Source organism: Camelus ferus, chromosome 2, assembly GCF_009834535.1.
Source record: "Camelus ferus isolate YT-003-E chromosome 2, BCGSAC_Cfer_1.0, whole genome shotgun sequence".
Lineage (NCBI taxonomy): Eukaryota > Metazoa > Chordata > Mammalia > Artiodactyla > Camelidae > Camelus > Camelus ferus.
The window spans coordinates 30306777-30334247 of NC_045697.1; the positions used below are offsets into that span (position 1 = coordinate 30306777).

General features: G+C 34.4%; 1 protein-coding gene across 1 annotated transcript; it reads left to right on the forward strand.

The window, feature by feature from the left end:
- Positions 1–2809: 2809 nt before the first annotated feature.
- TMEM33 (transmembrane protein 33) lies at positions 2810–25647 on the forward strand. Its single transcript, XM_006191759.3, has 8 exons — positions 2810–2946; positions 3125–3204; positions 6080–6174; positions 6724–6911; positions 10382–10449; positions 11540–11673; positions 15553–15636; positions 20208–25647. The coding sequence occupies exons 2-8, from the start codon at positions 3160–3162 to the stop codon at positions 20335–20337; spliced, it is 744 nt and encodes a 247-aa protein (XP_006191821.1). The 5' UTR covers positions 2810–2946; positions 3125–3159; the 3' UTR covers positions 20338–25647.
- The last annotated feature ends 1824 nt before the right edge of the window (positions 25648–27471 follow it).

Here is a 27471-nt window from a genome sequence, read left to right on the forward strand (position 1 = left end):
GGGCTGAGGGAATGTCATACTCAAAGGCACCAAGTGATACGCAGGAACCAGAGCATATTGGTTTGAAGGGTTGCTTGTTACATTCTTAAGAATTAGTGAGCTGGTTGTTATACACAATTATTAAAAATTTTAAGTATAAATTTTACAATAAGTTATACTAAAAATAGATAATATTAAAAACTCATTACTTCTTAGTTATTTTTACTATATCATGTACCATTATCAGTGTTAGGTATTTTATTTATTTCAATGGTATCAGCATGATGGAAATATTATATAATGGGGTGTAATGCACATCTCTTCCCAACTCCATGTTCAGTGACATTATGTTGGTCGTTTGAAATAGGTCATGGTGGGAGCATTTACATCATGGAAATATCAGCAAACACCGCAAATCAGGGCTTGATTCACTGTTTTGTTGGTTGTCTAGACTTAAATGTGATGGAGAGAATGTTAACAATATAGATTAAACTTAAAAGTGTGTTATATCTGTAGCTGTTACACTGTGAATAGTATTAAAAATCTGAGTAAGGAGTCTTCCAGTATTCAGAATGAATATTCAGTTCAGCAAAGAAGCTGACCATATCACTGTTGAAAGAGTTAAGTTTCAATATACGTCTTAGTTGTTCACTTTCACCTTACTGCCCAAAACAAAAATATCAAGCGGCATTCAAGGCACAACACCAGTTCATTGACTGCAACCATATGTTGCTGTAAGAGTTCAGCCACAATCAACAGTATCCTGTGAGAATCAACTGGCTAAATGGATAACTGAATCGTTTGCTGTATACCTGAAACTAACATTGTAAATCAACTACACTTCAATAAAAAATAAGAATAAAAAATTTAAAGAAAAAATTGGCTATATGGAATTTACAATAAGAGACATTTTCTATTTTAGTATCTCTGTAATAAGAGAACCCTTTAAATCAGTAAAACATATATATATATTGCTATGGACTGAACTGTGCCCCCCCAAAATTCATATGTTGAAGCCCTACCCACAATGTGACTCTATTTGAAACTAGGATCTTTAGGAGGTAATTAAGGGTAAATGAGGTTGTAAGGGTGGAGCCCTAGTCCAACGGGACAGGGTGGCCTTATGAAAAAAGGAAGAGCTATTGGTCACTCTCTGCCCACCCCTTGCCCCATACATGCACTCACCTGGAAAAGGCCATATGAGCACACAGTGAAGCAGCAGCCACCTACCAGTCAAGAGAAGACACCTCAGAATGAAACTACCTGCCAACACCTTGATCTTGAATTTACCAGCCTCCAGAACTGTGAGAAATAAATTTCTGTTGTTTAAGCCACCCAGCCTATGATATTTTGTATGGCAGTCCAAGTTTAGAGACACACAACATGCATATACACCTACTTACACATGCACTCCTGGTAGGTACACAAATAATTATAAGAAATGTTAGAGTGATAAGTGCTATAAATATATGGAGTAAATATGTGAAGAGTGCAGAAGACATGGCATTTTTCCTCAGGTAGGTCATCCAGGCTGAAGAGCCTGAGGACTTGAACTTGGGTAGTGGCCTTAGGAAAACAGAAGTTTACTGTGGCTTCAAGAGAGCACAATTTGGCTGGTCAGCTACCGCTGACTAGCACCTGGACTGCTCGTGGCTAGTGGTGGAAAACTACACATATGAGAAGTCAGAGTATTAAGAGTCACGATTTTCAAGTGGGGTACCAGCTGTCCTAATAGTCAGCTTCCTCTCCCCAAGCCCCTCAGATTTTATTATCAATTCACTGCTCTTCTAACTCCTCCTTAGCTAGTTTGTCTCTAGATCTTAGAAGACCTTCCCTCTCCAGCACACCCATACCTAGTCAGTCATCAAATCTTGGATGGCTTCTCCAAGTCATCTTTCCTCTTCTCTTCCCCACAACATTGCCTCGGTTCAGAATCTCATCACTTCTCTCCTGTGTACACGCAACGGCTTCCCTATCAAGGCCCCAGCTTTTGATTTGCCCCTCTGGTCATCTTCTGTCCTGTTTCCAAAGTGATCCTTTTAAATCCCATGATGTCACACTTCTTAAAACTGTACCATGGTTCCCTGGATTCCACCGTCAAGTTCAGATCCAATCCTGAGCACACCTGCCAGCCTCTCTGGCCCAGACCTTTCACAATCCCTGCCACCCCCTTCTCTCCCCTCCCCACCTTCATTCTGGTCAAACTGAACTAGTCCTCTATCCTGTTGCTTCATGCACTTTCTGTTGCTGTCTGGAATCCCTTCCTCCATTTAGCCAACTTCTTGTCCTTCAAAACTTTAGGGCCAGAATTACCTTTTCCTGGACCCTTCCCAGACCCCCACTGACTTAGAGCCCTTCCTAGTGCTCCCTGGGATTAACTCAGTCTCTGTCCACATTACACAATCAGTGTGTTGTGATTTCGGTTCACTTGTCTGTCTCTCCTGCAGTCTGTGCCACAGTCATCTTTCTATCTTCCTTGCCAAGCATGGGTCCTGTCACAGCAGGACTCATTTAGTGCTGTTGAAAGAATTAATTTTAGGAGTAGCACCACAGGGCTTCGTGAGCCCCTCGAAGAAAACAGCCAGGACTATGTTTCTGAGGCTTCTATATTAGGAAGGAGACTTCGCTGTTTGGACCGGGGCAGGCTAGACCATCCTTCAGCTAATGAGGAGAGAAAAGCTACTTCGCCCGCCTCGCTTTTTAACTTACCGATGAGCCGATGGGCGTGCACGACGAGTGAAGCCGAACCCAGAAAAACGACACTTCCCGTCATGCCTCAGGGCACCGCTCCGGGTTTCCCCGCTACGCCACCGCCTCTTCCCCACGGAAGTGAAGCGAGCACTTCCGGGTTCGGCAACTACCCGGAGCCGGCGGTGTTAGGTCGTCCCTACTGGGCCTTGTTCCGAAGCTCCGCCTTCGCTCTGGTCTTTCGAGAAACCCAGCTTTGCTCTTGGACGTGCCAGACAGGTATTTCCTGGCCACTGCGGGTGCCCGTGGGACAGTCCGCTGCACTGAAGCGGCGAGACCTTTGCTCTGTGGAGGCCCGGAGCCCCCGCAGGGCGGGGCGGGCTTCGGCACTAGGCAGAGAAGTCGGTTCCCGGATTCGGGGCCCCGGTGCTGACCTCCTTTCTTTTTCCGATTGCAGCGTCCCAGACGCGTGTGTGAGCCCACCACCCCACCATGGCGGATACGGCTCCGAACGGCCCCCAAGGGGCGGGCGCAGTGGTAAGTGAGAGGGCAGGGTCGTTTGGCTTGACTTGGAAGTTAGGAAGGAGCAGGAAGTGTTGCAGGTCGGGTCCGAGGCGTTCTAGAAGCTCAGTGCTTTCAGGACTGGGATTAGGGATTGGGGTGGGGGTGGGGAAAGGGCCGATCGTGTGCTAAGACGTTAGAGGGAGCTAAAAGTTTGTTTCCAAAGCCACAACTGGCCGGCTTGGAGCAGGCGGCCCTCACCTATATGCCCACCTGTGTGCGGTGGAAATTGGGCCTTCTTGTCCCTTCCCACTACTCTGTCTCTGGCTTGGGTCCTAAGGTAGAAGATGCCACTTGAGTATGTCTCGTCACATGCGCCTCATTCCACGCAAGCCTCATTACGCACACGCGTGCTGGAAGAGAACCGTTCTGCCCGTTTTGTGCTATTAGAAATTATGCGAAAGGAGGAGAGCGTCTCCCCGCCCCGTTACTAAATTTACGAAGAAAACAAGTATTACGCTTTTTTAAATTCTTTATTCTTAAGATGCAGATCTGTTGCTTACTAGTTATTTGTTCCAGAAGCATAATTGCTCTCTAATTTTAAATACTGTAAGTATGTGAATTGAGTGAGTCACTTTTTTCTTTTTCTTTCCTTTATTTTTCTGAGCCATTTTAGAGTCGTATGCATCATGATGATTATTAACCCATAAGTACTTAACTATTCTTTTACATGACCACAATGCAGTTATTGCAGCAATTTTTGCAGTTAAAGTTGGGAAATTTAACATTGATACATGTTATTACCTACTATACAGTTCATATTCAAATTATGTCAATTGTCCCTTAAAGCTGCTTCCTCCTTATCCAGATTCAATCAAAAAGTGTACACTGCGTTTACTGGCCTCTGGTCCCTTTTAGTCTAGAACAATTCCCTTGCCCTCGTCCTCCCATTTTTATCTTTCAGAATCCAGGCCTGATGCTCCTCAAATTGGAGTTGTTTGATTTTTTTTTTTTTTCCCCTTGATAACTAGATTCAGGTTAAACATTTTGGTAGAAATATTACAAAAGTAACACTCTGTTCATCTCAGTGCATTATTTTTATTAGGAAGCATTTTATGTTGGTTTATCCCATCATTGGAGATATTGTTTGACCATTTGGTTAAGATGGTGTCCACCAGATTTCTCCATTATTAAGATAACTTTTTTCTCTTTGTAAATAAAAAGTATTCTATGGCATGATACTTTGAGACTGTGTGAATAATTTTTCACCTCGGTAGTTTTTTCACCCCAAGATCCATTAATATTTTTTGCCTGAGCTATTTATAACATGGTTAGTCAGTTCACTGTTAAAATGTAAACCAATACACTTTTTTAAACCTTTTTTATTGTGTAATAGAGTATACACGCATAAAAGTGTAGAAAATGAAATGCAGAGCTCACTGATTTATCACAAAATGAACACCTTAAACAAACGGGTTTTAAAGAAAATGCTCTAAAATTAAATTGCAGACTGTCATGCAGTCTGAATATTTGTAGAGAAACTGAGCATGGAAAGCTATATCATCCTTCCACTTGACTACCACGGATCATTTAAATTTAGAAGAGTCACAGCGTAATAGGTTGGGATAGAATAAACCAGAGGCATATATCTGAAATTACCTGCATATTATTAGAAAGCATACGATAAAATTAAATTTTAAAATTCTTGGTTTTCTAAATATACTTGCATTTTTTCCCCAGAAGTTTTTTTATGTCTTCTTTAAAAAGATAATTAAGTTATATTGCCTTGAGTAGTGTCTTAGACTCCAGGTTAAGACCTGTTAGTGAGTTTTAAAATCACTTTAGTGGAAACACTAAGTATTTCTAAAACATTAAATGGAATACAAAATACCAAAATCCATCACATGTAGTGAATATAACTATTGTTTTGTGAAAATTTTGTTTATATACCCACACATGTCTGTATTGGGTCTTGAGGTAAAAATTGTCTATGTAGATTCTATCAAAAAATGATATAAATGCCACTTTAGAATTTGAATATGATACATTGTGAATGAGAAAACAGATTTTAAGTTATTAGTGATGATGGACATATCTGTTGGTAAAATGCAGTGAAAGAAAAGACAGAATGAGGAGAAGAAAGTGATATATGGAAGTTTAATCTAGGGCCACAGAAACCAGGGTAAGTCTTATGAGGGAGCTTCAAGAGGATGAAAAAGTCATAAAATGAGAGGTAGGTGCCATTAACACCTGGCAGCCATATTTTGACCCTCTACAGTATGCCAGGCCCTTGTGTCTAAGTTGGCAAATCATCCATAAGCTAATGAGTTCAATGGTGACTGTTACCATGGTTTTACATTTCTCGTTTGTAAGGCTGATTTAATCCAAACTGGCTTTGTGTGATGCCTTTTTACTCAGATCTGAGACTTGCCTGTTTGAATTTGAGATTTTTCTAAGAATAAGAATTATGGTCCTCTTGAGAGCAATTAGTTCCTATTTAATGTTCTTTTAAGTAGATGAAGCCAGTATTGCAAATGCTGAAGGAATAGACAATGGTAGTTAAGTTTATGTTCAAATTTTCCTTGCCTAATAAGTTTTTAAATTTTTTAAGATGTCAGCTGGTATTTTTCTATAAGTACTTTCTGTGCTTTCCACGTCGAAACTGTAAGGAGTTTGGCCTAGTTACTGAGCACATACATGAAACAATGTCCCTAACAGTTTTCATGTAATGATCTTAAAAAAAAACAATTGCAAGAGGGACATTAAGCCATTTTTGAGTAAGAATAAAACTATGTAGTATTCATCCTTAAAAACATAATTTGCAAGCTTAATTTACTACAATATTTTTTTTAGCCTTAAAAACATAATTTGCAAGCTTAATTTACAACAGTATTTTTCTTTTTAAATTCAGCAATTCATGATGACCAATAAGTTGGACACAGCAATGTGGCTTTCTCGCTTATTCACAGTTTACTGCTCTGCTTTGTTCGTTCTGCCTCTTCTTGGGTATGTATTATATGTGTTTCTGCCTTTGAGATTCACTCGTTTTAGTCAGTTTTTATGGAATACTTTTAGGTGTCAGACTTGTTAAACTGCAGGAGGTGCAGGGAGAAATATAACACAACTCTCATCCTTTAGGCACTAATATCCTAGTAATATTACCAACTGGAAGTAATATTTTATATCATGTGCTTTGTGAAAAGTAACATCACATTGAAAATCTGAAAGAAAATGGATGTAGGGATGAGATGAGTTCATGTTCTTTTGCATTTTTGACTGTTTAAAAGGAAAAATCACTGCTCTATAAAATTCAGTTGGGTATTCTACATCAACTATACTTAAGTAAATCTAAATAAATAAATAGATAAATAAAAATTGTTGGATATATATAAATAAAGGGATGCTTCTAAAAACGTACAGTTGAGTCAAGTAATTTTTTTTCTGTTGACAAGTAATAGATTTAGGTGTTGTGCAGTTATGATGCAATTCACAAAGGAGGAAGAGGCATGGTATTTGTTTGTGTCTCATGATAACCTCTCCCCTGGTAATTTGCAGGTTGCACGAAGCAGCAAGCTTTTACCAGCGTGCTTTGCTGGCAAATGCTCTGACTAGCGCTCTGAGGCTGCACCAGAGACTGCCGCACTTCCAGTTAAGCAGAGCGTTCCTGGCCCAGGCTTTGCTAGAGGACAGCTGCCACTACCTGTTGTATTCACTCATCTTTGTCAATTCCTACCCTGTTACAAGTATCCTTTTGTACCTTTTTAACAGTGAAATTGCCTCCTGAGTATATAGGAGATCTCTTCTGATTATTTTTTTTGATAAAGGAAGGATTCGGCAATGAGGGTGTTTCACAAAGCCTGGGTTGGTTGGTTTGTTCGCAGCTTCATTTGAATGCAGATACATTCAGTATAAGAATTTCTGACTCTAAAATGTGAAGTCTAAATTTTGAAGAGCTAACTTGGGAATTTTAAACTTTGGAACTTTGTTCTTGCCTCTCGTAAGCTTCTCTATTAGCAATGGATATTTTAAAATTCAGCTTCAAAGGATAAGCCTACGGAGGACTTATTTTAATATTTATTTTTCTTTTATTTAATTTACATCTTCTTTGGGAAAATGCCCAGATGTCTTGCTTTAAAAAAAGAGAAATCCAATCCTCAGCTCTTTCTTTTAACTCCCAGTAAGCTAGAAACATGGAAATTCAAGAAATAACTTATTTATGCAAAGAGTGAGATAATTAATCAGTAAAATAAAAAGAAATTAGTACTTGTTATGGATAGAGTAGAAAATAAGGGCAAATAGATACTCTCTGGAGTTAATGAGAATTAACTCATTTGAAATTTGTTTACACATTTCAAAACTATGTTGTGGGATGATAATAAATATTCTTAAAAAGGAAGAGAAGGGATTTTGCAATTTAGTGTGTTTGGGAAGCACTAGGTTAAACATTGTTAGGTTTCTTTACTAAAGACCTTTGATATGGTAGTGTGCGTTGTGAGACAGAGTTAGCAGTGTTTCCTAAATGTAATCATTTTAATCTGTTCTCCACCCTCACCCCCCACATGAATCATCCCTCAGGATAGTATTTTCAGAAGTGTGGCTCCTAAGTGTTCTTGAATGTTTATTATGCAACTGTACATAATGGAAAGCACAATAAAATATGTCTCTAACACTATTTAGATAGTATTTTCTATGTTCATGAAGTATCAAATTTAAAGTTTTTTATCAAATTTTTTGAGCACCTGTTTTGCCAGTGTATACAAACTTGACATATTTAGTCCTTGAAACACTCTGAAAAAAATTATCATGAGCATTATATTGATAAGGAGGCTCAAAGAGTTTGAAATAACTTGTCTGACATCACATTAGCAAGTAAGTAGTAATGCTGACAAGGTCTATCTGACTTAAAAGGTCTGCCTAATCTACGATTATTGAGTGAGTAGCACTTAAGTGTAGTTTTAAAATGTTTCTGTCTATACCTGGACAGAAGCTGGTAGCTCAACTTACGTAGTACATGGAGAGTCTGTTTAAATTTGTGGTTTACAATGTAAGGAATAGTTTTGCAAGTTCCAGTGCATGCTTGGGTCTGTAATGCTCCATCATAATTTGTATTTGTTAATTTTTGGGTAAAAGTCACTGATAATTGTTGTACTACAGCGGTAAATGATATAATCACATTTGTTTGGCATATCATTGGATTGACCTGGTTTGGTCAGCTATGCCCTTTGAGGTCCTTTACAATTACCAATGTTAAAATTCTTACTTTTCTGAGATATAATGGGAAATTACATAGAGGTTCTTGTTTCTGCTCTTAGTAGCTTAAAATTTCTTTAAATAGAAATGATAGAAAATGTGTTTTCTAGATAATTAATGTAGAACAAATTGAATACATCAGTACTGACCTCTGGCACAGTTTTATTGAGTGAATCCTGAGATGGTGCCAAATGACTCATGACAGTGAAGACAGGCTCTCTGCATTTTCTATCCAATTAGTTTTTTGCTAGCCCATCTTTAGGGAATGTTGAAGATTAAGGATTTCATGTTTAAGTTCTTACAGGGAGGGGGTGTGGGAGTAATCAGTGGGAATAACATTAACTGTTAATTGGCAAGAAATACTAATCTGATTCCTAAGTGGTTGCGTATTATGTTAATATACTTAAGCCCAAAGGCATGTTCTGATCTTTGCTCTTACAAAAGTGATATATTGTCCTTGTTCTATTGTAGAATTTTCACCCTTATATTTCCTAGTTTTAAAGTAATAGTAAATCCTAAATTATGAATCTCTTATCAAGAATTTATGAACTATAGAATGTTAGAGATGTGAGACTCATTAGAAATCCTCAGCTTTGATTGCTGCAAATTCATTTGACAGAAGATGGAACTGGACCTAGAGAAATGAAGTTAGTGACAGAGCCAAGAGCGGGACCCAGATATCTTGACTCTGAATTCAGGATTCTGTTTTTATTACCTGACATTGCTTCTGTATTGAATCAGGCTTCAAGACAGGATATGTGTCAAAGTTTAAATTGAGTTTTTTAAGAAGCAGCAGAGTTTTATAGTGGCCTTAGAGAAGAGAGGGTTGTAGCTTTCATCAGTTTCAAAAGTATGATTCATTAAAAACTGTGAAACTTTTATATGGGTGTGTATGTGTGTATATATATATGATCTCTACTCAGGAAATTGGTATTTTACTTAATTCTTATGAGTGGCAGGGAAGAATTGGTCAGGATATTAGTTTGGAGAACTTTTATGTTAGAGAGTTAGGATTCTTACAATACTTGGCTATAGGTCAGTGTTTACTTGCCAGTTGGAAATTAGGAATCCTAAATGATAAGTTATGGTCATAATGAATTTGATACTCAGATTGTGTTGTAGTGGTCACCATTTCCCTCACATCAAGCTTTCAGTTGATGTAGAAAAATATAATGGTTTCTTTCTTAGAAATTGCTACTATTTCTGGGGCAAATGCTTTTGCCATCCATGATTAACTGTCTTATCATTTCATGAAAATAACCTGGACAAGTGAGATTTTTTTGTTGTCAACTTAGCAGAAATTGGGGTAGAGTCTTTTGAGCAATTTCCATTTTTCAAAAAGCTGAATGAAATTGTGTATTTTTATTATCCATGACATAAGCCAAACAGTAGAACTTAAATATTAAGGATTCTTTGCTTATGTCTGTAATTAAACTGATAAAAGACTCTCAATTGACTATATACAAAACCAGATACATACTTTTTTATTTGTACAAATTGAGAACACATTAACTGTAAAAGCTTGATAGGAACAGTATCTCAAAAAAATGGGGTCCTTGTAGGAAAGAAATAATGAGAGATATTTGAGGAAAATTTGGGAACTACTCTTTCAACCATCATCCTATACTCTTTCCTAAGCAACGGAGCTGATGAAAGCAGTACAAAAGACTATCTTGGTATTTGAAGGCTAAATTATTCTGTCCGAGATGACCATTGTGGGGTTAAAAGCTGTTCTACTTAATGCTTCCAGGTGGCCTAGATTTCAATTTCATTTAACAAATGTTTCAAATATTTTATATTCTTATCCAGTAAACTTTATTTTATAAAGTGTATCAGTAAAACAAAAGCCACTGAACTCATTTCAACAGATACCATTTCAGATTTGTATGGCTGGACATAATCATAGCCTATTTTGCAAAGTGCTTGGTGAATTTTAAATGTTTTCCTTAATTGTTTTCTTCAGTGAGTATTTTCCCAGTCTTGTTATTCTCTTTGCTTCATGCTGCTACATACACCAAAAAGATCCTTGATGTAAGTAGAACTATTCTGATTTTTGGTTTTGTTTTTGACTCCTGGATTTACAGATAGTTGACACAAATTTGAGTTCTAAGACATTTGGGCATTTGTCACAAAAAGTTCCTGTATTACTTACAAACTTATTCTAGTAATTTGAATGTTTTAGAATTTTTTATTGTTTAACTTTCAGTAAAATAGTACATTTTTAAGATAAGAGATTGTATTTAAAATTATCCCCCAGTTCCTGAAGAAATTTCTGAAGTTTGAAATAGATCTCATTATTTAAAAAAAAAAAAGTCATACCTATTGAGTTTGGTAAGTTGTCAGAGATCTCTTGTTCCGTCAGTAATTTTAACATACCAGGTAAGTAGAGTGTGCCGAATTTCTTTTACACTAATGTTCAGAATTGCTACTTTCCTAAAATTTTTTATTTCTGGATCATTGGATCATTAAGCCTAACTTCAGTGTGCAGGCAGATTGACTATATATGCACTGAAATTTGAATTAAAATATCCAAAATTTGGTCCCTTTTTCGTTATCCCTATAGCTCTTGGGTCACAGTAATTGGACTCCTTAATTTCTACCTTTAATTAACTAAGGAATTGCAAATACTTTAACTGTATTTATGGGTACCCAGATTTTGTTGCATTTGAAGAGAAATAACCACAATTTTTTGTGAAATAATCTATAATCTTTCATAAGAAAAACAACATCTATGAATGAAAGGGCCTTTTATTAAAGTTGTTTCCTTTTTTAACTCTTCAAATACAGAAAATAGACTATAGCAGGAAAATACATTAACTTTTGTCCATAAATAGTTTGTAAATTTTTATGTCATTGTATTCAAATAATTATCTTTTGGTTGTATTGTGTATTGTATATGCTGTTTATCTAAAGAAAGAAAATAACTGAGTGATCAAAAATGCTGTTACTTCTTTTTTTTTTTGGAGGTGAGAGATAGTTTTTTTTGTTTGTTTGTTTTTAATGGACGTGCTGGGGATTGAACCCAGACCTCATACATGCTAAGCAAGCACTCTACCACTGAGCTATACCCTTCCCCCAGAAATGCTATGTTACTTCTAATGTTTGTTTTCTTATGTTTTAGGCAAAAGGTTCTAATAGCTTACCTCTGCTGAGATCCATCTTGGATAAATTAAGCGCTAATCAACAGAATATTCTGAAATTCATTGCTTGTAATGAAATATTCTTGATGCCTGCTACAGTTTTTATGCTTTTTAGGTAAGAATAAAGTAAAATACATTTGTTGTAGGAGGCTGATGTCTAAGCGAACGTAATAAATGTATAAAGTCACATTTTGAGCTGCTTGAATCTGCTGAATAGATACTGTAAGCAGAGCTGAATGGATTTAGAGTCATCTTTTCACGTGATAGTAGAGAGCCTGAGATGTTATATTAAACCTAGGAATTTGTCTTACTTACCATTCCTTGTGATTTATCATTGAACATTTTGAAAATTGACTTCAGAATAACTGCCTTTGAAACAATCTTGGAAAGGCTAGTTTAGTCCATTCTGACATTGTTGAATTGATTTTTCCCATACTAGAGAAAATTCTGAAAAATTAGGGTCTGGTATTAATAGTTGCTTGCCACCACCTCCATATTTTGTTTGTATCTTAATTATAGAAGGAATGCATGAATAAAGAAAGCCTTCCTTTTAAAAATTAGAACATTAGGATAGTATTGCCCTCTCCATCTATGTTCTTGCATTTAAGTTTTAAAACTACATTTCTGTCCAGATTATTGTTTTTGAGTTTTCAGTTTCTCAAGTAATAGGACATTATAGATAAAAGCTGAAGTATCACTTGACTAAGAATCCTAGTTGCAATTCTGTCCTCTCCTTCCCAGAGGCAAGGAGGTTGATACGTGTACATGTATGTCATTCTTTTAAAAATACTTACTAAGATAGGTAGAAAATATATATTATTATTTTATGGGTATGGGGCTTTGTTTAGTTTTTACATCAGAAGCATCATAATACATCAATTGTCTGCATCTTGCTTTTTTCATTTATACAGTATGTTTTTGTAGTTTATTTATATTGACATTCACAGTTCTGGCTGTATAGTGTTCCATTATATTAGTATACTATATTTTATTACCCATTCCCCTATTGACGGCCATTTGTTTCCAGCTTTTTACTTTTCCAAATGTTGCTGTAGGAAATTTTTTTTTTTTTTTTTTTACTTGTCTATACTTTTGTATTAGTCTGTACTTTTGCTGAGTCTAAGATAAATGCATTTTTATATTTAATAAAACATGCCAAATTGGCCTTTAATATGTCTGAATTACCTGTTTTCCATAATCTCATTAATTTGTAATAAATTTATTTTTGTCTTTGAAATATTTCATTTTAATGTTCGTTGCCTTGGTTAACTAGTGAGGTTTTTAACCTGACAGTTACTCCTTTCTTTAGGAGTCTTTAAGCTAGTAATAGTTTCCTCTAGATTTCCTCATAAATGTACCTATATCATTCTTTGTTTTTTAATGTTAATTTAATTTTTTTATTGAAGTATAGTCAGTTACAGTGTGTCAATCTCTGGTGTATATATTCATACATCAGAGTCATACATATACATACATATATTTGTTTCCATATTCTTATTCTTTTTCATTAAAGGTAATTAGGTATCATTCTTATAAATAATATTTTTCTCTGAAAACTCCAGGATGACCCCATGATGCTTAAGTCACAGGGTTCCAAACTAGGTAATATATAAATAAGGTCCTGGAATGATAAAATGGAAAGACTTCTTACTTGGTGTTAGGGAGCTGGATTCTGGTTGATTTGACCATTAACTTAGTCTTCTAGGCCTTGATTTTCTACATTTAAAAGATTAGTAAGTTGTTGAAATAAGTAATTGCCAAGATTCCTTCCAGTAAACATTCCATGAATATTGAGTATAGGATTTGATGCAGCTGTATTTGTCAATTATTCTACTTTAAAATTTTCACCCTAAAGGTTAACTCATCTCTTTTTTTGTAATCCTGATCATACACTTAAACATTTTTATTGGTAAAAGGAACCTCTTGCCCTCTTACTTTCTTGTTCATGTTTGTTTCTTGGGTCACATGAGGTTCTGTGATTTGTTTCATGTACCTGGGTGAAAGTTAAAATGTAGCTACCAAAACTAGTTCTTTATGTGGAAATAATTTATGTCTATAGCTGAAACCTCCAGATTCTGTTTAATAAGCACAATAATTTATTCTCCTTTTAAGTAAGCTTAAGAGAATTACAATGAAATGCCAAGATGCCATGCACACTTAAAGAAAAACCTCATTTTTGGAACTGCAGTGTATTTTTTGTTGGAGTACTAAGGTTTGACTGTATTGCTATATTAACTCAATTATGCTACTTAATCTTTTATTTAACACTTACTATGAACAAAGTGATTTTAATTTTCAAGATTATTGTAAAGGAAATGAGAATTTACCGAAAGTATTTAAATAGAGGGATCACATTGTTATCTAAAAAATTAAAATAAAGTTATAAAGTTTTATTCACTCCCTAACAAGAAAAGATAGTAATGCTTCAAGTTCGTTACTTGAATACAACACAGACTATAAAATTAAAAGCAATTTTAAGCGATTGTTCCTTAAATATTACCCTTCATAGAAGCACAGTCTAATATTAGAAGGCTTTATTAAGTTATATTTTTAGCAATAATGTGTAAAGCTCTGTATTTAAAAGTGAACATAGTCTATGAGTTTATTTTGCATATCCACGCACACATGTGCAAAGATGGATAAAAGGATGATCGTTGTAGATTCATTAGTAGAGAGCTTGTTACATAATAGTGCATGCATAATATGGACTATCTGAAGCTGTAAAAAGAATGAGATAAGTTATGTGTTGTGAAAGGGGATTATCTCCAAGATATAATACGTTTAAAATTTGTTGGAAACTAGGTAAGGTGCTCCCCAATTATTTTGGGGTATATACGTTTAAAGGCATATATACGTTTCTTTCTGTGTCAGTTTCTTCATATGTAAGGTGGGTATGATAATGCCACTTCCCTCCTAGGGTCGTTAAGTGGATTCAGTGAATGACAAAGTGAGCACTATGTTTGTGTTAGTCATTATAAACATTTTGTGTAAATTTCTGGAAGTATATATTAGAGACTGTGCTGTAACTTTGAAGAAAGAACTAACTTGGATGATGGAAAATTTATTTTTCATTGAATATTCTTTCCTATTTATGTTTTCTGCAATATGTGTGTTTTTCAATTTAGAGTTAAAGATCATCACATGATTTTAGGGGAAATGGATATAGCAATATTATAAGTTTGTAATCATGTATGTTATTTTTATTATGAGAGCAGTACCACACAATTTCGAGGGAGAATAAAAATATTAGCATCTTAATATATTTCTCCCCCATCTGAAGTTTTAATGATAGGTATAGCTTTATATTCTACTTTCTTCAAAGTTGCTATATGGTTTTCATAATCACAATCTTAAGTAGTTGCATACCGAGTCCATCTAATAAACATAATTTACTTAGCCCTGCTACCGAACTATCCATGTTAGTTTATTGCTGCATTTTATTTGTAGTTATTTTAGTGATGTCTTAATGTAGATAGTTTTTCCTAGGAAAGAATTCCAGACTTAGAATTTCATAAGCGTATATGACCCCTGAAGTATTGTGATTTTGATTTTTAACCAAGAAAAGTAAGTAGTATAGTATAAGCTGTGCAGGTTTACTAGTGAGCCTGTGCAGTTTTATTAGTTTTTCTTGTTTATTTATATAAAGTGAACTACTGTTCATTTAAAATACATTATGAAGTTTTAAAACTTGATTATCAGTTATCAGTGGTAGTTGTTGAAACATTTATTATTTATTTAATAGCTTTAAAAAACTTAAAAAGTAATTTATACATGAAGACATATTTATAAAATTTAAACAGTAATATTTTATTCTTTACCAATCATATGCATTCATTTATTTCCTTTTTAAAAATAACTTGGATTTAGATATTATAGCTATTACTATGACCATTTGATGAATAAAGATACACATTCTCCAATTAAATTGCCTTTAAGTATGAGAGTATACATATGAATTGATAACATGTATTTATTACCTTTGTGTTTATTTCAGTGGTCAAGGAAGTTTGCTCCAGCCTTTTATATATTATAGATTCCTTACTCTTCGATATTCCTCTCGAAGAAATCCATATTGTCGGTAAGCTGATTAGTTTAAATCTGTTTTATTTATTTATCAAGACAATTACAAAATAATAGTATTTGTAACTTTTAAGAGTTGTTTAACTTTTATGTTAGAATTTAGAAGCAAGCGATGTTTTTATATTTAAGTTCTAGGCCATAGAACGATTGACGAGATGATTGTATTTCTTCTATCTCTAAAACAGTGCTAAAGCTTAAGGAATTTAAAGATGTGTAAGACATAAGTCCCATTCTCAAGGAACTTTTCTAGTTGAAGAAACAAAAACACATGTCAGATAATAAAAAAGGAAGAAATAGTTCAGGATACAGTATTCACATGTCAATCTATGAATTGTCACGTTTGCTCTATCGTATCAGTACAGTATAGTCCACAAGAGGGGAGAGATCATTGAGCCAGAAGATAGAACAGCCCGGGAAAGTTTCACAAAATAGAGGTTTTAATTTGTTCTGGAAGGATTAAAGCCTTTTAACAGACAGAATAGGGAAAAGCATTTTAGGTAGGAAAACAGTAGGGCACAAGTTCAGAGGCAGGAAGGTGAAAAGCAGAGTAAAAGAGGCATTGAGTGGACCTATTTAACTATAAGGGAAATTCTGAATGGTGAGTGGTCGGAACAAAGATTTAAAAGGTATATTGAAGCTATATCATAAAACTTCTTGAGTTTCTGAGTAAGAATTTTGGAACTTTTTAGATGTGTAAAAATGATTGTTTTGACATGATCACAATATTCTTCTGATAGCCTTGTGCAGAATTGTTTGGAATGGAAAAATAAAGAAGCAGAGAAATATTTTAGTAAATTGCTATAATGTTCAGGAATGGAAACTTAAATTAATATACAATAAATTATGCCTTCTGATCTCAAAAGTTAGAGGAAAATTGAAATGAACAGCTTTTTAAAAATAGTTTCTTAAATGTTATTCAGATACTAACGTTAACATAGTTTTTGTTTTCTCACTTAAAATAAAGTCATCATGTAGTAGAATTCAGCCAGAAATTGAGTGAGTGTATTAGCATCATCTCTGTTACATTTTTCACAAGCAAAGTAAAAACTGAATTTGAATGTTGGCCCATCTTTTGCCAAGTGTGTGGCTTTAGGCGAGTTATTTAAATTTTAATTTTTTCACTGACATGGGAAGAAACCTTCTTCTGGAGGTGAAATGAAATAGTGTTTATAAAAGCACTTAGATTCTATTTGGTTTTTAATAGTTTATTTTCCCTTTTTTATGATTCTGATTTACCTCCTTTAAAGGGGTTTTTATGCTCTACAATGTTTTTTTTATAATACTTTCTGAAATAGATTTTACTTTCTTTAGACATAGGTTCTTACGGGGAGTCCCTAGTTGAAAATAAACCTTTAATTTTACCTGACTCCAGAGTTTCCCCCCCTTTTTTTTTTCTGTTCTGTGTATTCATTTTAGACATTATATTCTGGTCCCCTACCCTGGCATCCAGTTTTCATGAGCAGATTTGTTTTTCTCTGCTTCTTTATATCCTCTTCTCTATTCCCATTTTCTCCACATATCCTTAAATCATATCAGCACATATAGAAATTCAGAAGTGTTCAGTGGAATAAAGACAGAAAGGAAGGCAGTTGATCAAGATAACACAAATATGTGCTGATAAACCTCTCACATAAGCATGCATTTTAATCAAAATGGTGGAAAGGTAATGGAAAATATTTGGGTTTATAAATATTGATAAGCAGACTATAAAACTACATTTTCTATACTATACTTTTTTTTTAAACCTTTCCTGTGGTATGGTTCCTGTACAGTAAACTACACATATTTCAAATGTACAATATGATGAATTTTGATAGACGTATACACCAGTGAAACCACCACCACAATCAAGATAGCTAACATTTCCATCACTCCCCAAGAGGTGCAATTTTCAAATTCCCAATTTATCCCTCCCCCTCCTTTCCCCCCAGTAACCATAAGTTTATTCTCTATGTCTGTGAGTCTGTTTCTGTGTTGTAGATAAGTTCATTTGTGTCCCTTTTTATAAGATTCCACGTATAAATGGTATAATATGGTATTTTTCTTTCTTTCTGGCTTACTTCACTTAGAATGACAGTCTCCAGGTCCATCCATGTGGCTGCAAATGGCATTATTTTATCCTTCTTTGTGGCTGAGTAGTATTCCATTTTATACACGCACGCACACACACCACATCTTCTTTATCCAGTCATCTGTCAGTGGACATTTGGGTTGTTTCCAGGTCTTTTGCTATTGTAAATAGTGCTGCTGTGAACATTGGGATTTGTGTCTTTTTGAATAACATTTTTCTCCAGATATGTTCCCAGGAGGATTTTATGATAACTCTATTTTTAGTTTTTTAAGAAACTTCTCTACTATCCTCCAGAATGTAAATATATTGAGTTTTGAGACAGTCTGTATAGCCAGTTTGTACCATTTTCACCTATCATGATATTTATTCTCAAGTTAGTAGTACCAGTCCTTTGTTCATGTGTAGTATAGATTGTCCAGAGCTGTACTGTCCAGTAGAGCAACCACTACCCACTTTTGACCATTCCAATTTAATTAAATTCATACAATTTAAAGCTCAGCTCCTGAGTCACATACCATGTTGCAAGCATGGCTGGTGGCCGCTGCACTGGACAGTAGACAGATATTTTCATCATCACTGAAAGTTCTGTTGTCAGTGCTGCTCCGAAGGAACTCTGTGACATGGTCTAGTTTATGCCACGGATGGAGCCAAGAATAAAAAAACTAGGCATGTGACTTTAGACACGCATTGACCTCATTAGGCCTCTTCTGTAACCTGAGGGGGTTTGACTAGAGTGTTTTCAAGGTGCCTTTTAACTTTATTCATTAGACTCATTTATTCTGAAGACGGTGATTGTTGATGATAATAAGTTTATGCAAGATTGAAATACCTGCTTTCTAGGGACTTGGAGCTGAGTGAATTAGATAGCTATATAAGTCAATATGATAATGAAGGTGCTTTGAAAGCACAGAGAACAGAGGGAGACGGATGAGAATTCACTGAGCAGGTGGTAATATAAGCCAAGTCTTTTGAAGTCTGTATTCTGGTGTGTGGGTGCCTGAATATGCTTACCATACCAGGAGTTACATGTCACTTGACCTGAGCAAATACATAGGGAAGTAATAAAGACCTGTGCCCAGAAAGATAGACAGGAACTAGATCACGAAAAGGGTTGGATTTTATTTCAAGGTAGGAAGAGCATTTGAAGTTTATAATGTGGAGAGGTTGAGAACATAGTAGGATCTGATTTAGAAATATGATTCCAGAAGATGGATTTCAGGCTCATGAAAAGGAGAAAAAGACCAATTTGGAGACTGTTAGAGTAGTCCAGAGCCTGAACTAATTCAGTGGTAAAGGAAAAAGGGGATAAATTTGAAAGATATTTAGGAGGGCAGGAATTTAGGGCTTAGGGAAGAAGAATGAGATAAAGAAGACCTCCAGGTTTCTAGCCTGGAAACCTTAGAAAGTCATGAGTAGTGGGGGCTGTCACAAAGATAGGACATACAAGAGGAAGAGCAGGTTTTTGGATAAATGTGCATCTTTCTAAATTTCCTTCCTGTTTTTGTGTGAGAGTGTATTACATCCTTTTTTAAAGCAGATTATTGCCTATTATTAACCATTAAAATAACACAGAGGATACAAAAAGGTAAAAGTTGTATCTTTATATATGATGAGTCAGCACATAAAAACTGTGAATAGCCAAATTACCCTTGATGATTTTTCAAAGCACTTAGAAGTGATAGTACAGCATACATGATTTTGTATCTGCTAGCCTGTACAATGTGTGATGTGTGTGTGTGATTTACAGTATGTAATGAACAGTACTTTGTAAGTGACTAGCACAGTTAAGGCAAAGTCCACAACCTGTTTGGGCCCAAACACGCAACATAACTGGAACATGGGCATCATGGCAGAGGCTGGTAGGAGATGAAGCAGAAAGTTCAACTGAGACTAGATTACTAGATTGTGGAGGGCATTGGATGTTGAGGAGGTGGAATTTAGTCTGAAGGCAAACAAGAGCCAGTTTGAGGAGTAGAATGATCCAGTTGGGAGATAACATTTATTGAGCATCTTCTCTGCTGTCTCATTTAAACTTCACTATGACTGCAGTAAGTACATATTCCCATTTTTCAGACAAGGGAAGCTCTAAGAGGCAGTATGTTCTTTTAAGGAAATAGTAGGTGGGATTGCTCGTGTTATATAATTTTCGCTGTCTTGGTCTCTTTTTTACAACTAGTTGAATTTGCCCAAGTTAAGTGTGAAAATGGTATGTATGACTCAGCTGCAGAGAAGATACGAATCATCCCTAGTCTCAGCCCTCAGAGAGAGCCATTTGTTAAATGCTTCTGTTAGACGAACTCCCCCTGCCACCCCAAAAGAAACAGGTGTTGATTTTGAAAATTTTGTGTGTTCCCTACAGGGCATCCTGGCTATTTTTTTTTTTTTTTCCGCTTCTTCAAATTCTTTAACGGCTATAGGAAAGTCTTTCATTGGCATCTGCTCTTACATTATGTTGCTTTTTTATTGGGTTTCTGAAAGAAAACTCTTTGATCTTGCAGGACCTTGTTCAATGAACTGAGGATTGTTGTTGAACATCTAATAATGAAACCTGCTTGCCCACTGTTTGTGAGAAGACTTTGTCTCCAGAGCATTGCCTTTATAAGCAGACTGGCACCAACAGTTGCATAGTTTAACATCCAGTTAAGTTATATATAATATAAATAAGCATTATTAGCTGCTGGTACTTCTGCTAGGGGTGGTTAATTCCAGGTGTAAAACTGACCTCAATCTAATTTACATAATTTACATAAATGCATCTCAGTAGAAAAATAATCATTTTCCTGGCATGTTAAATCAAGCCTTTTAAATACTTTGTGAGAAAATTTTATTGTACTGTGTTGTTCATGGTTAAGGAAGTTTGGATCTGTGATAAATGTATCAAAAATTCTTTAGACGCTGCTATGCCTCTATCATGAAATACATTTATTTCTCTTGTAAAAATAGCTATAAAATTTGTTTCAATCTAATTGGTATCCTGAATTTATATCTGGCATGAGTTAATTATGGTAATATTTACATGTAAATTCAGTATATTTTGAGACAGTATTCTTTTGCCATTCAGTAATTTTGGTTGATGATTTTAACAAAAACACTTTCCACTATATTTCAAATTGTTTTAAATTGATTTTGTGCTGCTTTGTTGAGACAGATTTATATTGGATGTACCATTATAAGAGGAATTCTATATGTATCTTATGCTGTGACCTTCCAAAATTTTACTTTTATAATTACTTCTGTGAATATCTTTTTAAAAAGGCCTAACCATAAGCTTGTTAGCCAATTGGGTAAGTATTTGGGGTCACTTAAGCATTTTACATCAGAGAGCAGTAGGCAGACAGTTTTCCTTTCAGAGACCCATTGAGTAACATTTCTCAAATAGAAAATTATTCTTTTAGAAATGTGGATACATAGGTTTTAGTATTATTGTAGTTTACAGAGTTACTTAGATCAGATTCTTGACTGCCAGTTTTCTCAGTTTCTTAGGCTTGAATTTCATAGACAGGTACATCAGTTCAGATGTCTTTTGAAAGGAATGTAATTGAAGATTGAGTGACTGACTTAACTTAATATCTGTCCTGAAATAATGAAGATTATGCTTACCCATCAAATCTGATTTAAAAGATTAAATAGAAAGGTTTATAGGTAAGGTTATTGATTAGGAATGGGGCTGGAGGAGGAGTTGTGGAGGAAATTGTGTACATTTCAATTTCTTAATGTATAGATAAATTTGGGGAAATGAGATGTATTACGCAACTGTGATTTGAGTTGTGTAATATGTTAAGTCCTGTTTGTTGAGCTTCCGTCAAACTCCTTTATAAAATTCATTCTGATCTTTATTACTGTTGCATGATTGGAAATGTTTAAAACATTGCAAAATGTTAGTGCAGAGTAATGTAATGGTTTCTGTAACCTATTTTCTTCTGTCTGCATGTAACTTGGATTTCTCATATATACTCAGTGACTTCAGTAGCATCAGTTTTTGTTCAACTTTTTGATCTATAGAAATGTGATACCTGCTTGATAGCTCAACTGTAACCAGCTATTTTTGTATTTTTGTAATATTTATCTTCTAAGCTAGAGAAGCAGCCTCATGATATAGTTGATTGAGTGTGTGTGTGTGGCTAGTCTTCATTATCACTATGTATATAATCTGATGGTTTTAAAACTAAATTTTCTAGAGCAATAAAATGACTGTAATGTTGAGTAAACAACATTATTGATGTCTAATGATATTTTTAAAATTTTGAATTATCAAGAAATTTTGGCAGCTGAAGGCACGTTTATTTTTTAAGTTACTAGTTTTTTGTTTGTTTTCTACAATCTTTTTCTATCTTGAGATAACTTTAGATTTATAGAAGAGTTGTGAAAAACAGTAAAGAGAGTTCCTGTATACCTTTTACTCAGCTTCCCCTTGTGTTAACATTTTCCACACTATACAACATTTACCAAAGCTAAGAAATTAACCGTGGAACAGTGCTATTAACTAAGGTACAGAAATGAGTAAGTTTTTCCATTTATTTTCTTTGTGTTTGTGTGCTCTCTTTTTGTCATTATTGTGTCTTTTAATGATCTATAAGTATGCTACTGTTTTGAGTTTTCCTCTTTATTTTGAAAATTACTGTTGGTCAAAAAGATTTTCCTAAAGGAAATAATTCGTGTTGGTTTTAACAAAAAGAATTTAACATTAAAACTATTACAACTTAAAACACTCTGCTTCAAAAGTCAAGGCTTCTGTCACATCACGGGATTTGATTTCTGATATGCTCATGTTTGTTCTTTAAAGGAAGGCTTTATTTATAAACAAAATACTCCTAAACTCATGAAAAAAATAAATCTTAGAATTTGAGCATTACTAGATCGTTTGCATGAACTTATAGTTGGAAATTCTGCGGTATGAATATTTACAGCCAGCTGATTTGACATCTGAAATTATAGTGTAACTTGTATGTATACCTATCAAATTAAAATTAAGGAAATATAATAGCAGTATATAGAGTGAATGTACTAGGATAAATTATACTGCATAGTTCAATTTATTTTTACTTGCAGTTTAAAAAAAATGTTGATTTAACTAAGTCCAGAATATCTGATTCTTTAGGAGGTGTTATAATACTGTTCTTCTGGCATTTTTAGAGATTAAACCTTCTTGGGCAGGTAGAGATCTCATACAAAACCTACTTTGTTCTAACAAAAATTCTAGATCCCTTTTGTATACTTGATTCCTCATAAATTTTAACTCTAAATTTAATGTCAGTACACAGAGAAATTTCTTAAATAACAATTTGTATTTAAATTTTCTTGGAGAAAAATTCACCAAGGTAGATGCTTCTGGAAGAAGTAATCAAAAAAGAAAACTAACTTTTTTTTTTAAATTAAATTTAGTTATTTAGGAACCTCCTTTACAGGGAAAATCAAGGCATGCTATTATTGAACCAGGAGTTCTGAAAATATTTATGAAGTCTTTTATATAACTAAGAATTGTAAATCTATCGGAATACTTCATGAAAATCAAGATTGAAAATTCAGATTAGGTTTACAAGTTTAGGACATGAATATTACTCATCCTAAAAAGGAAAGTAAGTGTGTGTGTAATACAAGTAGAACTGAGAGATTTGGTTAGTTTTTTTTTTTTAAGATTGAGATCAGAATGAATGAAAATTTTGCGGGGTTGTGGTAAAGATCCTTGTCTAATGCTAAGGAGTTTGTTTTAGTTAATATAGTTCTGAAGCTCCTCTCCACCTGCCTACCCAAATCCCCTTTGATCTACTAGCCTCATTGCTAACACCCAAATTGAGACTGATTTTTACTCTGCAAGGAAAACCTCAAGGGAGAAAGTAACCACAGTTATGTTTATGATCAGTAGGTGGCACTCTTTCCTCAAGTAGTCCCCAGCTGTTTGACCTGCCATGTTGGAAGGTTAAATGCCACTATACGCTGAGTCAAACATAAAACTAAGGACCTGAATTCCATGACGCTCTTTAATTATTCAATGTTCAGTAAATATTTAGTAAGCATTTACTATGAATACATTTTAAAAATATTGAGATGTTCAGAAGCTGGAAGAAGTACCCTGTTAATATCTACTTTCTAGGTAAAATAGTAACATAGGTTACAGTTAGTGACATTATTCTGATCGTGATCTCTTTGCTGGGGTTTTTTTTTTCCCCTTAATTATAAGTGCCTAAATCACCAAAACACATCAATTATAAAACTGTTCTTTCTCCTTCATTTTCAGTTGTGTAGAAAAAATTTTTTGTGGTCGTTTTGTAGGTACATGAGGTATATAGCCAGTTCAACCTCTTAAAATTTAGACTTTTCACAGTAATATAAAGCATACTGAAATTTTTGGATATTAGGAATGGTAGCTAGATTTGTAAATTCAGTTTGAGTTGTAGAAACAGCTAGTTTCTCTTAACACCTCATTGGGATTTCTGTAGAATTAAGAGAATTCTACAGAGGCTGTGTGCTAGTATGGCTTAACAGATAGTTTACCAAAGCATATATGTTTTGTAAATCCGGGCGTTATTTCCAGAGATTGTTTTAATAAGCGGTCTTCTTTTAATATTCTGGATGGAAAGTTGTTATTGGATCTGGTATTAAGGTTAAGAAAAGGAGCTGCTGAGTTTGGGAGATTTCTTGGTAGTAATTATCCTAGGACATGTTTATCTTCTAAAGTGGTATTCAGGAGGATTCTTAGAAGGAACATGTTCCTTTGTGAGAGATTAACTCTAGAGTGATCTTTCTCCTCTTGTTCAGTGCAAATAGGAAAACTGACCTGCATTGAATTTGAGTTGATGTGACAAGAGATACAGTACTTACTTTAAATCTAAAACAGAGTCTTTTTCTTAGAAAATGATAGGAGAATTTTTGATATCTTTGTTGGAATCAAAAAATTAGCTCATATTCCAGGAGAAGGAGAGGCCCAAGAATTCATTTCACTTTTTCCATCATAGTTTTCTGAAATTACTTTTTTGATAAGCTCGGTAGTTTTAAACTAATCTTTTTCTCTTGATTCATGACAGTTTAATTCCAAACTTTGACTATTTTCTTTTGTAACTTTAAAATAGAACAAATGTTTTTGTAAATTGAGACCAAATGGGCAACGTATTGGGCGGGTAACATTTGTGATGTGTGTATATTGGAATAAATGTAAAAGGGTCACAAAGATTAGAAAGAGAGTCATAAAAAACTGCTTGATTTATAAATGCATTACTTCTGGTGCTCTACATAATGAGGTATGTTGAACTAAAAAATTTGTATATATAGTATGTCAGCATTTCTTAGGAACTTCTCTTCAATCCATTTTTAATATCTAATGTACAGGTTGGGAAGTTATATACTCTTCAGGCTAATACTATCCAATTTATACACAAGACTGTGTAAATTTATAAAATAAATTGAAAAATTCATCATTCCCCTGTATTCAAGACCAAAGCACGTAAATGCTAATGTAGGGCTCAGAGGGGAAATATATTGCACTCGAATATTTGAGAAAATGTGAATTCTTTTCAAGAATATCTAATAAACATAATAATCATAGCCTGCTGACACTAAGGAAAAAGGACCTCATTCACTCTTTCTTTTATGCAGCGATTTACTGGTCCCAACTGATTTCCAAATTGGATCACTGTAGTAAATTATCTACGCTGGTACCTGTGAAAGTAAGCCCAGGGATCCATATTTGTTTCGTGTTCTGCTTACATCAGCAAGAATGATAAATTTGATGGTGTGAAATTGGAAGTGTCAAGGGCTTTCTTTGGTGATTGAGCAAAATAATGTCTCCGCTTGTAATTTATTGTGACCTTTTTTCACTGTATGTGCTTTGTATATCTAATATTTATTTCAATACAAATTAAATTGTTCCTTTATCTGTATTGTTATATCTAAGATTTTATTGATGTAAAAATCAAATTGTGTAATAAAAATCTCTGGATTTAAGCTGATTTGAAAATGTTATGTTGCAAAAACACATTTACAGTTAGAATTTAGCTTTCCATTGCACTTTATCGCCTTACTGTTAGAATAAGGTGAACTTGAACTCTGCTGTTGTCCTCAGCTCATCACAAATAAAATAACTGGTATCATTTTGTGATCTAGTATGAAACTGGAAAAAATGTGGTCTAAGGTGAAACGGAAAAAAGAAAAATCATAGTGGATCTCTTAACTGTTCACTTGCTTGCTTTCCTGTACTTAGTGAAATTTACAGCCTAGTGGGTGAGTTATTTGTAACCCTAAAATGATTCACAATATACAATATATTCAAAGTTATAAATCAACACAAGATAACATAGAGGAATGTATTTCTCTTCCAGGTATTTAGAGTTGGCAGACGTTTACTATGGCAATTTTAATAACTGATACTAAGCAGAATACTGTACAAGTGAGTTAAATCCTTGTCTACTTAGACATTATAATTTGCAGCATTATGGAAATCAGTTGTATAAAGACAATTTTGATAGGTGAATAAATATTGAATTAGTAAATGAGTTGTCCACATCAGGGGAAAAGTGGTAGCTCAATACATTTTTTAAAAAGAGTATTAGGAGAATTGATTTCTAAAGATTTAGTGGTATAGAGTCTTAGGAACATATGCATTGTTGATTCATAATGCTCTTTCCCTTAGTATATAGGAGTATTTGAAGCTGATTATAAAATAATTCTGAGCTTTGGGAAGGGAAAGTTTATCTCATTCCTGTAGCTTGGTTGAATGAAGACTCCTCAAAGCAGTGGTCAACCAAGATCCTTGAGAGTTACCAGTCTAGACAGGTGGTTTGTCAGCAAAGTTGTTTTTTTTTTTTTAAACTCATTATGGTGAGTTTTGAACATACATAAAAATAGAATAGTATAATGAACCTCCATATTATCACTCAACCCTCATTACAATCCTCCACCATGGCCACCCTTGTCTATTTTCACCTCTTTTCTCTTCTGGTTTAATTTCACATTATTCTATAACACTTAGTAAAAATTTTGTTGTGTTTCTAAAAGATGAGGATCCTTTTTTAAGATCAATATTTTAAAAAAACAATAATTATAATTAACATAGGTCTTTTAGACTAGGTGACTAGAAGTGATTGACTAAGAGTAATGCCCTGATATGAAAAAGACACAATTTTATAACAATAAGCATAACATGAGAGGAGGGGGAAATTCTAGTGTTTTTCAGTAAAAGGAAGACTTTTTCCCCTCTATTGCTGTCCTCAAAGACACAGAGACCACCACCCTCTAGAGGAAGTGATAGGAAGATTTTGCCTTCCCACTTCACTTTCTCTCTCCTAAAGGAGCTCGTGTATCCAATGATCTCATCCTTGAAAACATGGGGAGTGTGGGACTTTGGCAGTTTTAACAGAGAGTGGGACTAGGTCAATGATTCAAGGAAGGGAGTGCTGTTAACCAATTACTTACGTAATTGGGGCCATGCCATTAAATTAAGAGAGGGATATAACAGTAGAACCATATTTCTTTTTAAATTGTAGATATTTTCAAATAAACTGGAATTTAGGTCAATTTATTCCCAATTTTATTTTTTAAAATTATATTCTTTAAAAAATAGTAGTTTATAGTATTTTTTCATTAAATTCTTTACATTTGGAGCTCTACAACCATTTATACATAGACTTCCAAGAGTAGTAGGCCATTTCATTTAAGTAACAAACCACAAACCCTCAAGACAAAGAAATGAAACGAACTGATCTAGAATAAAGTTGATACCTTTTTTTGTCATTAAGTCATAAAAAATAGTTATATATGTAGGTTTCTCTG

Coding starts and splice junctions, on each gene's coding strand:
- TMEM33 (XM_006191759.3), top strand. CDS start 3,160: ATGGCGGATACGGCTCCGAACGGCCCCCAAGGGGCGGGCGCAGTG. Junction 3,205..6,079: donor CCCAAGGGGCGGGCGCAGTG/GTAAGTGAGAGG, acceptor TTTTAAATTCAG/CAATTCATGATGACCAATAA. Junction 15,637..20,207: donor CGAAGAAATCCATATTGTCG/GTAAGCTGATTA, acceptor TTGATCTTGCAG/GACCTTGTTCAATGAACTGA.